Raw genomic sequence first — 12,880 nt, 5'->3', positions numbered from 1 at the left:
CAAGCAGGACACAACAGGATGGGGACCCCATCCTGGGTATGTATAGGTAAGTATTTTATTATTTTTATAAATGTATTATTATTATATTTTTTATGTGCCATTGGGGGACCCTTACATAGGGCCCCTTTGCCGGTCATTGAGTCTTATGACAGTGCCCAGGGGACACTGGTACACTGTGCTGGCCATTGGGGTGATGGGCTTGACTCCTGTCTTTACCTAGCGTAATTTCTGACCCACTAGCGCCTTTGACCTACCGCCATCCCCCCGACTAGCGCCTTTGTTTAGCGCAGTTTTGTGGTAGAAACCATAAATATGCCCTATTGTGTTTACTCTTAGACAGTACCCCTAACAATCCAAATTCCTCTCCCTTTCCACTGTCCCTTAAGCCCCTCCCATGCGCCTTGCTTGTTGTATTTTGTTTTGTGGTATTTTAACATTATATGCCAGCGTGTTTGTTGTAAAATCTGAAGCTCACATGCCCAGTCTTCCTGACCAGGTTACGCCCCTGCCGACAGTGGTGGAAGCTCCTACTCTGTTTGGATATGCAAGCCCTGGAACCCACTACCAAAGGGAATGAAGATCATCAACAGTCGTAACAGCAACTACATGGGATCTTCCAATCCGTACTGTAGGTGTGTGCGAGGTGTCATACTTACTGCATATGCCCTGAACTTGTCCCTCTGTTCATACCTACTAGACTCCCTTACGGGACAATAGTTAACATAGTGATTGACCACACTATCAAGAAATGCTTATTGGGACTATAAAGAAGGCCCAAGGGGAGAAGGATGGCCTGAAAATGTATTGGCCTTGCACTCCTGCTGGTTAAAGGGCAAATTACCATGTTCTGAGAAAGTGAGAATGCTTCACAAGCATCCCAATGGCATACAGAGCTCTCCAGATGGGCAGAGGATGAGCGGACTACATCGACCAATCAACAACAAGCATTTGCAATGCAACGGGTCTCGCATTTCTCCGAGTTAGAGCTATTAGTAGTTATAAACTCCCAACCTGACTTATCTTGCCTCATTAAATGGGAAAAAAGAGCGCAATCGTGCTTCTGCAGTTCACCCGTAGTGAAACCTATCGGCAAAAGTGCAATTATCTACGTAACTGGCAAAAGTGCAATTAACTATGTAACAGGGTCAATGTCATGCAAAGCGCTCGACTTCTGCCAAGCGAGATCGTGAAGCGAAAAAAGAGAAAAAGTAGTCCACAAACCGGACGGAAACAGCGAGCCTCGTATGTTTTCAGTACTTGGTCTCTGCGCGCAAGGATGGCTAACCACCGGAAAAGGCATGATGTATGCATGCATGCCTTCCACTAATGAAAGCAAGCAGATTTTAAAAGGCAAGCCCACGAACCAATGAAAGACACTGATGTGACACGGACGGGGCTCAGAGCCCTTTTCTAACTACTACAGTGTCTCGCACGCGATATGCATGCGCAAGCGAATGCTAGCACAGGCTTGACCCTAAAAATATAGGTGTTGATAGGCTCAAATAATGGAATAGGAAGTGCTTCATTTCTAAAGAAAAAACGTGTGCCAAAAGCTCTCCTTTGAAACACGCAGCTGTTGCAAATAAATGTGCGAGCACTGAATATTGCGGCCGTGAAATCCTGAAGCCATCTCGGGCCTCTTTAATCCATTTACAGCCACTCCCTGCCCCTTCAGCTCACTCTTGCAACTTTCTCTTTTCTCCCTTTGTGACGCTTTTTTAGTTTTTATCGTCCATCGCCTTTCCCATATGTCTTTTGCTTGCAGTAAATACTCGAGGCAGAAAACGAAATGCCGGCCCTCAAAAATAAGTGCCGGTGCCTTGCACTGGAAACCACCAGCTCACATAAAGCACTGTGAATAGGCGGAGTTTCCACTTAAGTAGACTAATATAGACGACACCAGATCCTCCTGTAACAAGTAACATACAACCCTTCACTCAGTTACTCTGTCAACTTTCATGGATTTAGCTCAGTCTGTTGGGCTGGGGAACATACTTTTCCATGACTGTCGTGTGCGGGGAAAATGATAGATCGTGTTGACACGCTAGAAAAGAGTTGATCCACAGGTGAATGTACCACAGACAAGTGAGGATTTTAGGTTGGGCGTCCACTGGCGAAATACTACCCTCACTGGGGCACCAGTATAGAGATGTAAAATGGTGATGTTCTACATTATTGTACAATGGAAAAGCCACATATTCGTATGTTGTAAAACATTTTAAAACAATACAAATATTTTTTTTAAAGCCAGAACAGCAATGCAGGTTTGTCTGTTCCAAAAATACATGAGAAATTAGCTAACTCTGAGACTACTGTTACACTAACTGGTTTATAAAGCTGCAAAACTGTCTCTCACTCACTCTCCCTTCACATATTGGTTTCACACACAAATGCACCTCTAAAGGACACTGCACCAAATATGGAGCACATACCCGGGCTTCACATGAGACGCCAAAATATTCAACTCATATGTGAGACTATGAACAACAAATGGCGGTCCATATTTATACCTTTTTAGCGCCGCACTTGTGTCACTTTTTGACGCAAAAGCAGCGCAAAATTACAAAATACAATTATATTTTGTAAGTTTGCGCTGCTTTTGCGTCAATAAATGACGCAAATGCGGCGCTAAAAAAGTATAAATATGGGCCTCGGTACCTACTTACAAAACAAATGAAAAACTTTGGGGCCTTGTCAAGGAGCAGAACAATACTACGGAAATGCTACAATACAATAATGTTCCTGTCAAGTAGGCATGTTTGCAAATATGTTACAAAATTACACATCTCATGCACCTTTCAAATATCAACCTTTAAAAATGTGCAAACTTCCATGACTTCACACATTGCACATCGATAAAGCACATCCCCACATTGATCCCCCATGCACTTTGCCACAGATCACACCCCATCAGCTGAGTGACAGCTGTAGAACCTAACACTATGGTGCACACTCATTTTCACCATGAAGGTGAGAGCCATTGCAGGTAGAGTAGAACGGACATGTTTTGTAGCAAAACGTTATGTAATTCGTAGAATTTTCATCAAAAATACATCAAAAAAGTAAAACAAAAAAAGTCGAGTGAAAATGTATAGTATCATGTGCTATCCGTATTAGCCCCGTGGATTCTAGGGATCATTTAGAGGTTGGTACAATTTGGTGGTGCTCTTACCTCACTAAGGGCCACATGTACAAAGATTCGTTTTGCGACTCGCAAACTGCGAGTCGCTAAACGAATGTACCACAGTGTACTTTACACTGTTTGCGATTTCCAATGGGGTCGCAAATTACCTACCTCATGAATATTCATGAGGTAGGTCGCAATTTGCGACCCCATTGGGAATGGCCACCCTCACAGGGATGGTGGCCTGCTGGAGACAGCAGACCACCATGTCTGTGACTGCTTTGAAATAAAGCAGTTTTTTTTTTTAAATGTTGCCCGTTTTCATTAAAGGAAAACGAGATGCATTTCAAAAACAAAAAATGAAAAAATATTTTTGCTGCCATTCACAAAGGAGAAGGCCTTCCCGTTTGCGAATGGGTTAGCACCAGTTTGTCAGTGGTGCAAACTGCGATTGTTTTGTGACTGTATTCGCGGTCACAAAACAATTGTACATCCGACTGCAACTCGCAATTAGGAAGGGGACGCCCCTTAATAATTGCGACTCGCAAACCCTTTTTGCGATTCGGTAAATAGATTACCGAATCACAAAAATAGGTCTGTACATACCAAAAAGCATTTTTTGTGATGAGAAAAAAGGTACGTACATGTGGCCCAAAATTCGCAGTTCACCTGCTCCATTTAGAGTCAGTAGTATTGCAGGGTTTCTGATGCTGGAACCTCTGCGGAATCCACTGCTGAAAACCTGTGACTAGCTGGTCCATTCGCCAAAGGGCTGTAGGGTCAAGGTGACAGTCATCCCATCCTATTAAGGGTAGAGTAACTGCCTCCTCCTTTCATTCCTCAAGATCGCCGAGCACGGCATGTCACTCCCAGGCAGGAAAATTACCCAGTGATCCACAAGCACAGGGAAACATCTTCCTGCATTTCGCGGTCATTGTTCTTTGGTTTTGCAAGAATAAACTCCAACTTTGGAGTTTGTTCCTTGCACAAAAAAGAAGAACTCACAAGTGAGTGCATCAAAAGTGGCAGCGGCTCTGCAAAGCATCACTGTCGTTAATGGACCTGCCATTGCAGCATCTCAACCGAAGGCCTGAATGAGCTGCATCTCTAAGTATGGTGGACTTCCACCAGGAAGGTGGTTTCGATGGCCTACGCTGACCTGGCCAGCTGTACTGTCTATGACCCTCTCTAGTTCAATGAGCCACACAAACCAATCAGCAAGAAACATTCCTTTCCCATTAGCTTTAGAACATGCTGATTCCAACCTATCAGCTGATCAGAACTAAAGGGAAGTCATCCTGATCTTAAAACCAGGGAAGGGACATCAGTCCACAATTTAAATATACACATCCTAGGAACAACAACAGTGGCCAGCAGTAAAACCTTAGCACTTCAATGGTGTTGCCTCATGTTTACGAAGCCTTACTATTCTAAGTTTTAAAACTGTTTATTAAGTCAACTATCAAAGCACAGCAAAGCTTCATAACCATGCTCTCCGCAAGATCCTAAATAAAAGATGAGTAATTACGGGAATTATTACTAGTGGTGGGTGCATCATGTACTTTGCAGAACTACAGCAAAGTTTTGTGAGATCAAGAAGAGGATGCACTTTGTGCTATGATAGTAGCGCTAAACGCAATAGAGCAGGAACAGCAGCAGCCGCTACCAGTCTGTTCATGTGCTCTTGGGTAGGCATTTTTGCCCCACACTACTCAATATTACATGAACGGGCATAAACGCATCACTTTCACTAACACAAACTAACTGAAATTACTCTGACTACTCCTGTGTAATTAAACATTTCGCACTGACGTAATCATTACAATCCAAACGAAATCTAAAGAATTACAATAGTATATTACACATGCAAAATAAACACTGAGATAGGTAGTCATGCCAGGACAGACAGAAAAGAGACAGACATAAAAATACAACTCTTTTACCCCAAACGTAATGATTAACATCACTATTCTAGGTGATATTTCTGTATGGAAGCCAAGACATTTCTTCAGGTTAGAGAATATTCTGTTCCAATACCCACGTAATAAATTACACCATATATACATCTTTATACAATCACCACCCTCAGCCACACAGACTGCATACTAAGATGTAATACACCAGCTAGGCCTGGGCAGATTTTCAATTATGCCAGAGTAACATTGGAATAGTTTCGGTAGTTCTGCATTACTCTTTGACGAGGAATTATCAATACTAACACGATTACGTCCACTCACACAATTAAGAGTAGTTTTAGGGGGAAAAATCCTACTGCAAAAGCACATTTAACGAGCTGGTTACTGGCGCTACTGTTTATGTTCTGTTGCATTTAGAGCTAATTCCTTAGAGCAAAATGTATGCTCGTGTGCATTTTGGATGCAAGAATACATTTTGCGCTAATAAAATAGCACTTAATGCCAGGAGTAAATAGGGGGAAAGTGTTACCCTAAGTGCACATTTGGCGTGCGCGAGCTGCTTGTGCTTGATATTTATGTTTTACTGCTATTTAGAGTTATTTCTTAGCGAAAAATGCAATCTCAAGTCCAAAATATTGCTAAATAATGAATTACTCTTCTTGCACAATTTTGGGGACCTTTGGGGTAACCTTACATGATGACCCTACAAGGAATTACATAAATTACGCCCACTCCTAATGCCATCCCAACAGTTTAACCAGAGCACAGTAAAAATGACGATGTGTCTTCAGTTTTGCAGTATTCATTAAGATGTTTCTCATAATTATTGACTCATTCATCATGTCTCACATAGTCAGTTCTTTCACTCTGTTTAACTGTCAATCTACCCTGACTTGCACATCATCCACACAAGTTCCTGCAAAATGACTGCAACCGATATCTTACAGCCTTCCTTGTCAGATGTTGAAACTTTGAGGGAATTTTGAAGTAGCAACAGCACTATCTATTTGTCATATGATAAAATGCCTAATGTACACATGCTTAAAAAAGCTGTACTTTGAAACTGAAAATTAACTTCAAATATTCTGAAACGACCATAACAACAAAAGCCTTGATCAATGCCAGTTTTTGTCAAATTACGATACTACCGGTGGTTCAAAATGAAATCAAATGGATATAATAATAAAGAACTTCCATTAAGCAACTTAACCATTCTTTCACTATGAGAGCCCCAAAAATATAGCATAAAATCAGAGATGACCCAACTATCCCGTACTAAATGCAAGTTGAAAATGTAAAAAATAACTTTCAGGGTTGCAATACCATTTACAAAGCAGCATACAGCTGATTCTAGGCACCTACAAAAATCGGAAGGATGTAATAAAGGCAATGAATGAAAGACATGCATAAAGTATCTCTTCATAAAACATGGGCATTTGCTTAAAAGAGGTTCGTGGTTAATTTGGATTATTTTATCCTTGTTGCCAGCGATATGATCACTCCAAATATTCTGCGTGAGGAACAACCCCCACTAACATCTTCATTCATTAATCAAAGAAAATCAGATACTCATCAGGGGTACAAACTGCAGCAGCATCATCAGCCTGACTTAAAACTAAAAGAAGAACTAATTATGTTAAACTGAACCGGTACATTTTCAGCTAGAGTGTTAGATGCCCAAGGAAGTGGTGCAAGTAAAAGGCAAAACTCAGAGCTGGACAAATGTACAATACTGCGATTTGCCTCGGGAGATTTGAATACACTCAGAACACATACCCATTACACCGACCTGAGCAGTTTGGGAATACAGGTACACCTAGAGTGGCCCTCGTCTTCATGCAAAAAGCCTTGCAAGGGGGGACCAAATATGCCCCAGGACACTCTTTTAAAGCACCTGTATGTCACGAGGATCATCAATTCCAATGGAGATGTAGTTGGAGCCTCTACAACTGAGACGGGTGGTGGTGTCCCATCCATGCACAATGCATTCTGCCTGCTTCATCTTGTTTGCCAAAATCTTCCAATACATCTTGAATTTGCGTTATGTAAGATATTAGGTGATTTGGTCTACACTACAAGGGAGACTTGTTTATCCAACAAACTTAAATATGAATTACGTTTCGAGATTCTGAAATCAAAGAATGATCAGCATAACTGGGCATCATTTCTAGAATAACTGGGACCTGAGTACCCATAAAGGCACTGTGTATTTCAGTGGGAAGACCATCGTCATCATCAGCAGCACCAAAATGTATTGTTGATTCACACCAATTGTAGAGGAAAGGGGGCCTCCAGAATGGCGGCAAAAGCTTTTCGCAGAATCATCACACCATTCGCCCCGGCACTGACAGTCTACATATGGAAGCACTATCCAATTAGACATAAAATGAAAGCTCCTTCTGTCACCACTAGGAACCTCTGACTACACGAGTGGACTGCCTGCACCAATTAGGTTTACCGGCTGAACTCAGCCATTTAAGAGGTTGAAACCTTTAGAAAGCCTTGCGCCTGCTTATGTAGTTTGCCATAGGGGTGAGAACCTGTGCAGGAGGATATACAAAGGGGGTCAGTGAGGCAGCGAAGGATAGATCTCAGTGCTAAGTTAGCACTTTACCACTCAGTCAAAATATAACAACAGTGGTGTTTAACTGATGCACCCTCGCTCTTCTGCACTTTGAAACAGCCTTATGAACCTTCTCACACACAGACCAACACCCCCCCACCCACTCAAATCAACCTTACCTGCTGCTCTTCCGGGGCAAGGGTAGATCCTTCTGGAATAAAGAGAGAGAGAGAAATGCCCGAATTAAGAATGCCAGATCAGAGATGGATTATGACAGATCTACAAATCACAGATTTAATATAGGGCGACCACATAGAAATCAACAATAGGGAAATCGAGTATATTAAATCCACAACACACTTGAATAGTACAGAATAATGTGCCTAATCGTTTTTTAAAAATAGTTTTAACGTTCTTTTACTGTGAGAGTTGAACAGCATGCCAGATTTTTCTTTCCCCATCACCATGGAACAAATGTATAAGGTCAGACTGGTGAAGGAAAAGTGTGTTTAAGTGAGTCTGTCCAAGGGGTAGGCCACCCTCTTCAGGTGTGAAAGTTGATTAGAGGTTACTGGTAGGTGTTATTAATAATCCTACCCTTACTTAGGTAATCTCACAGGCAAAGAAGATAAATGAATTGTGCCAGGTTTTTCCATTAGAGGTTGTGAGTGTAAACATGTTTTAGGAGAGACAGTTCCACTTTAGGTGTATGAGCAGTAGGTTACCCCACCAGAGGTCATGGGTATGCCCAATAGGAAAGGCAGGTTAGGTGAGGCACACCCCCTCCCCGACGAAACACCTGTGTGCAACATGTTGATAATGGTTGGTATGCATACTGGTTTATGGTTGAAAGAATGGCATGAGCGCAAGAAAAGGAATCCAAAATCGTGGTTTCCTGATAATGTTTCATTGGAAGTAAAACCCTTGCAATATTGAAAAGCATGAATTAACGGAATAAGCCACCAGACCTGCAAAGGTGGAGACACTTAATGAGAAACAGATAGAGTGTATGAAAGCAAGGTAAAGAGACAGGTGGGCAAAGTGCTGGATGGTATGAGGAAGGAAGTTTTGCAGAAGCGAAAGGAGGGCTGTGAGAGGATGTTGTGCAAGACACTGGATTATACCCCTAGGTAATGAAGCACACAATGTAATACAATGGAAGAGAACAGGAATGTAGAGGAGGAGAGGTACAGATGGATGGAAAAGGGTTACAGACGCAAAAGGTAAGGTGTGCAGGTGGATTTAGGAGAAAGGGTGTCACTGCTGAGCATTTTGCTGGCAAAGATGGTCAGCTGTTCAGCGGGCTCACTCAGGAGTGGATGCAATGGCAGCCGGTTTTCAGAAAATTTGGACAAATTAACATTTTTTGTAGGTTGCTCATGACCTTTGTTCATAATGTTTGGTGTGCCAGCAAAATAACATAAGGAATCGGAACTGTAGTTATGAACATCCACTCCCCATTAGCCTATGGACCATTTTTTGAGACTGCAGATTGATTTCACTGAATTGCTTCCTTTTGGGGGCTTCCGATATGTTCTTTGTATGTTCTCGAAACTGGTGGTGGCTATCCAACACATAGGTTAAATGCCACGACTTGTCAAAGCTGCTGCTCAGAGATTTGGTTCTGTGGTAAGGATTGCCAATGTACAAAGAAAGTGATTAAGGAGGACACTTTAAGAATTAGATCATGATGCTACTTTGTGAGGCTCTTGGAATTGCCCAGAGACTGCACACTGAATATCATCCACAGTATGCATGGTTGATGCAGAAACTGCATGATGCGCCCTGACTCTAGTGCTCATGAGTGTACACTGCATCCCTAACAGAAAAGAAGGACTGTCCCTGCACGAAGTCTTGAAGTGCAGGCCAATGATAGTGTCTGACATTCCTGCTTTATTGTCAACAACTGATGATTTGATCTTGGATTATTGCAACTATTTGTCTGATGTAGTGCACTCTGTGTCCCATCAGGTCCAACAAATCGTCCAGATTTCATCGACTGCCATGTGCCACAGCACGGACCCTGGGTTCTGGTTAAGAACTGTTGCATGGCTCACTTGCAGTTGCCGTTTTAGAGTCAGCTCCTTAAAGCTGATATCTTCTTTAAACTTTCTTTAGTAACCTTTGCCTCAATTTGGTGCATGAATATGCTGTATGTGCCCTGTAGTCTGTACAGCTAGCTCTAGGGGCACACATTTTAGAATGCAATGCCACTTTTTTTGCTTTCTCTGTGTGCTCATTAGGAGATGCTTCATTTCAGCTAGACAGTACGAATGAGTTGCTCTGCATCTTTCTTACAGTGTGATAAGTACGCCACTTTTTTATATAAACAGCTTCGGTGCTATCATCCAGTGAGAGGAGCATTTCTATGCTGGGACTGTCAGGGAACCTCTATGAGCTGTGACTGAGATGTAGCCCTGCTGACCTTGACCTGCATCTTGCCAAGGAGGATAACCTGTACTAACTTCCAGATACCTAACACCTAGGTATGGGGTTTGGACCCTCCCAACTGATCTGGCAGAGGATACTGCCAGTATGTTATCTTTAGTATAGGATTAGATACAGATAGGAGCCCGTAAATATTAGCATTACCAACAATTGCCATGGTTGAACTGTTTATCTTATGTCACCATTTTAACAATGCTGATTACCCTAGAATGTCTCATTTTAATATTAATCGCAGCACATGCTTTTAATACAAGAATACGACCATTTCAATAAATGCTCTGAAAATGCCTTTCATATTTTTCTTGTGTTTACTTTGGGCATATAAGAGTAACTAATGAAAGGGTTAGGTCTGTTCCTGCAGATTCCTTGAGAATCAGAAGATCATGCTAAAAGTTGCCAATAACATCTTGCCCTGGTCTGTTTAAGGGTTGGATGTGGCACTGTGAGCTAGCCAAGAAACAACAAAATTTACTGTTGGTATATGTGGACTAAGGGCCTCATTACAACTTTGGAGGAGGTGTTAATCCGTCCCAAAAGTGACGGTAAAGAGACGGATATACCACCAGCCGTATTACAAGTCCATTATATCCTATGGAATTCGTAATACGGCTGGTGGTATATCCGTCACATTTGGGACAGATTAACAACTCCTCCAAAGTTGTAATCAGGCCCTAAGTCTCTATACTGTGAACTCTGTGTTGATCTAATACACAGTCCCGATATATTTGTAGGAACCGTAAAACAGAACCACATGTGAAACAACTGTTTGCAGCACAAATGGAAAGGGCCTTTTCAGGTCCTCTTGGTTGCAAACACTGTTGAGAAATGTGAAAAGCTGCCCTTCCGTTTACATGTGTCATACACAAAGAAGGTGATGGCACCAGAAGAGGGGTGACAAAGATCTTCTGGTACCTGAAATGAACTGTTCTTTTCAAGAAGCATTTTCATCGCTGGAAGCATAAAGAGGCAGCTGAGTTACTTGAAGTCAACAAAGAAACAGTCACAATAAATCCAGGAGAAAAGATAAAGGGTGAAGGTCGGACGTTAATCTTAGTCATCATGTGTTCTGCATTTACTACATGCACAATTGTACATATTTTGGAAATGTTGGTGCAGATGATTCATCCGAAAGGGTACAATAGGTCACCCATTCTAACAATACTCAGCAAACTGAAAAAGAATGATGAGACGGAGTATCAAGAAAACATGTATGCCCATTTGGTTCACACTTATTATTCAACGAGGAATATTTCAAATTGTTGGGTTTGCATACACACATGCCTGCTTCCCTGACAAAGGGAGTTACCTACTCAGATAAACTTCTTTCTTTTCCATTGTCATACATCATTTACTTTTCTTTGTTGAATCACAAGTATTTGGATTCATTTACTAGGGGTGCAGAAGTTAAGGACTTAGAGGAGAAATCAAGAGAAACCAAGTATGCAATGCTTAAAGATGTGCAATGTAGGATATCTAAAGAGGAGGCAGAATTCTTAGCAGATTATGAAAATAGACTAGACAATAACCACACATGCAAGAATGGGTATTGCAATATCAGAATAAACAGGTTTCCTAGAAAAATGCTTCATTACTAACACAACCAGCTTTAAATCTTTGGAATGAAAGAAAAGGAATGTTTTGCATAGCCTGCAAGGGAATTATTACTGTTGGTAAGAGTAATAACAAACATATTTTCAAGACACCTGAGAGTTTTATGTGTTATGATAGAATAGGGAACTATGAAAATATGTATCATGTTTGTAGAAGAAAAGCTTACTTTTTATCGCCTAATGAATGGAGTGGTTCTTGCTATTAAATCCTGGAGGCTTTCTATGTATAATATACTAGACAATTGGGGTATATTCATTTCTACCTTCAGAAGAGGGATGAAGGGGATGATACACTTGATATATTCAGCGACGATTCCTTCTATGGGGATTGCAATGAATTTAATAAAATTAAGGAAACAAGCCCTATTGACTGAGAGGTTGGCCAATGATTCTGTTGCTGCTCTTTCTAATATCACCAAAGAGATGATTGTGATGAGCAGCATGATCAATCAGAACAGAATAGCTTTATAATTGATCCTGGCTAAAGACAGAAGGGTGGGCAAAGTCAAATACTCAATATTGTGCTTTCATTCCTGATAATTCTAGAAATGTGCATGATCTAAAATTTTATATTTCAAAGTTTTCGTGAGAAGAGCACAAAATGAGTAGGCCGGGTTTCTGGGAGAAACTGAAAGACAGGATAGGTAATTGGGAGACAGACGATTTGGGGACTTTTAGGAGAGTAGTTATACATTTTCTGTTTTTATTGTTTTAACGTGCAAGGCTCAGTTCGATCTGCCTGAATGGGGGAAGGACTTGTAGAGTTTCCAAAAATTATAAGCAGAGGACTGAGAACCAATAAGTACAATTAGACAAGGAGTATGATTTCCAACGGGAGGCTAGACACCTGAATGATATTGAATGGTAAGTAAATGTTGGTATTTAGGTTCCAAGAGGAGGAGATTGTGAGTTTGTAGACCAAAGTTCATGAAACCTGATTGACTCCATTTTGATTAGATCATGTGAAACTCAGCAACAGCACATGTACAAACTAGAATCAATAGACAGTATATTGCAGAGCTCAGCTTCTGGATGTGTGGAATGATAGGGAGTGTATCACAGTGTTTCTGTTTCAGCCTTGGCAGCAGCATCTCAAGGCTGAATTCATGGTGGGAATAATGCTTTTTAATGTCATCTGCTGTACCAGGACATATTGCATTTGGATGTACCTACACTGTATTTCTTACTTGAGAACCCAACTGGTTTGTGATGTTTTCAA

At 41.4% G+C, this 12,880-nt stretch overlaps 1 protein-coding gene across 1 annotated transcript in view; it reads right to left on the bottom strand.

Annotated features, from left to right (window-relative positions):
• The window catches only part of MAST1 (microtubule associated serine/threonine kinase 1), a 696,806-nt gene that overhangs the window by 654,023 nt on the left and 29,903 nt on the right, over nt 1–12,880 (bottom strand). The window contains exon 2 of the mRNA XM_069231862.1: nt 7,783–7,814. Coding sequence (XP_069087963.1) covers nt 7,783–7,814 — 32 coding nt within the window. The remainder of the gene's footprint in view (nt 1–7,782; nt 7,815–12,880) is intronic.

This window comes from Pleurodeles waltl, chromosome 4_2, assembly GCF_031143425.1.
Source record: "Pleurodeles waltl isolate 20211129_DDA chromosome 4_2, aPleWal1.hap1.20221129, whole genome shotgun sequence".
Classification (NCBI taxonomy): Eukaryota; Metazoa; Chordata; class Amphibia; order Caudata; family Salamandridae; genus Pleurodeles; species Pleurodeles waltl.
This window is presented reverse-complemented; position numbering and strand designations above follow the sequence as displayed.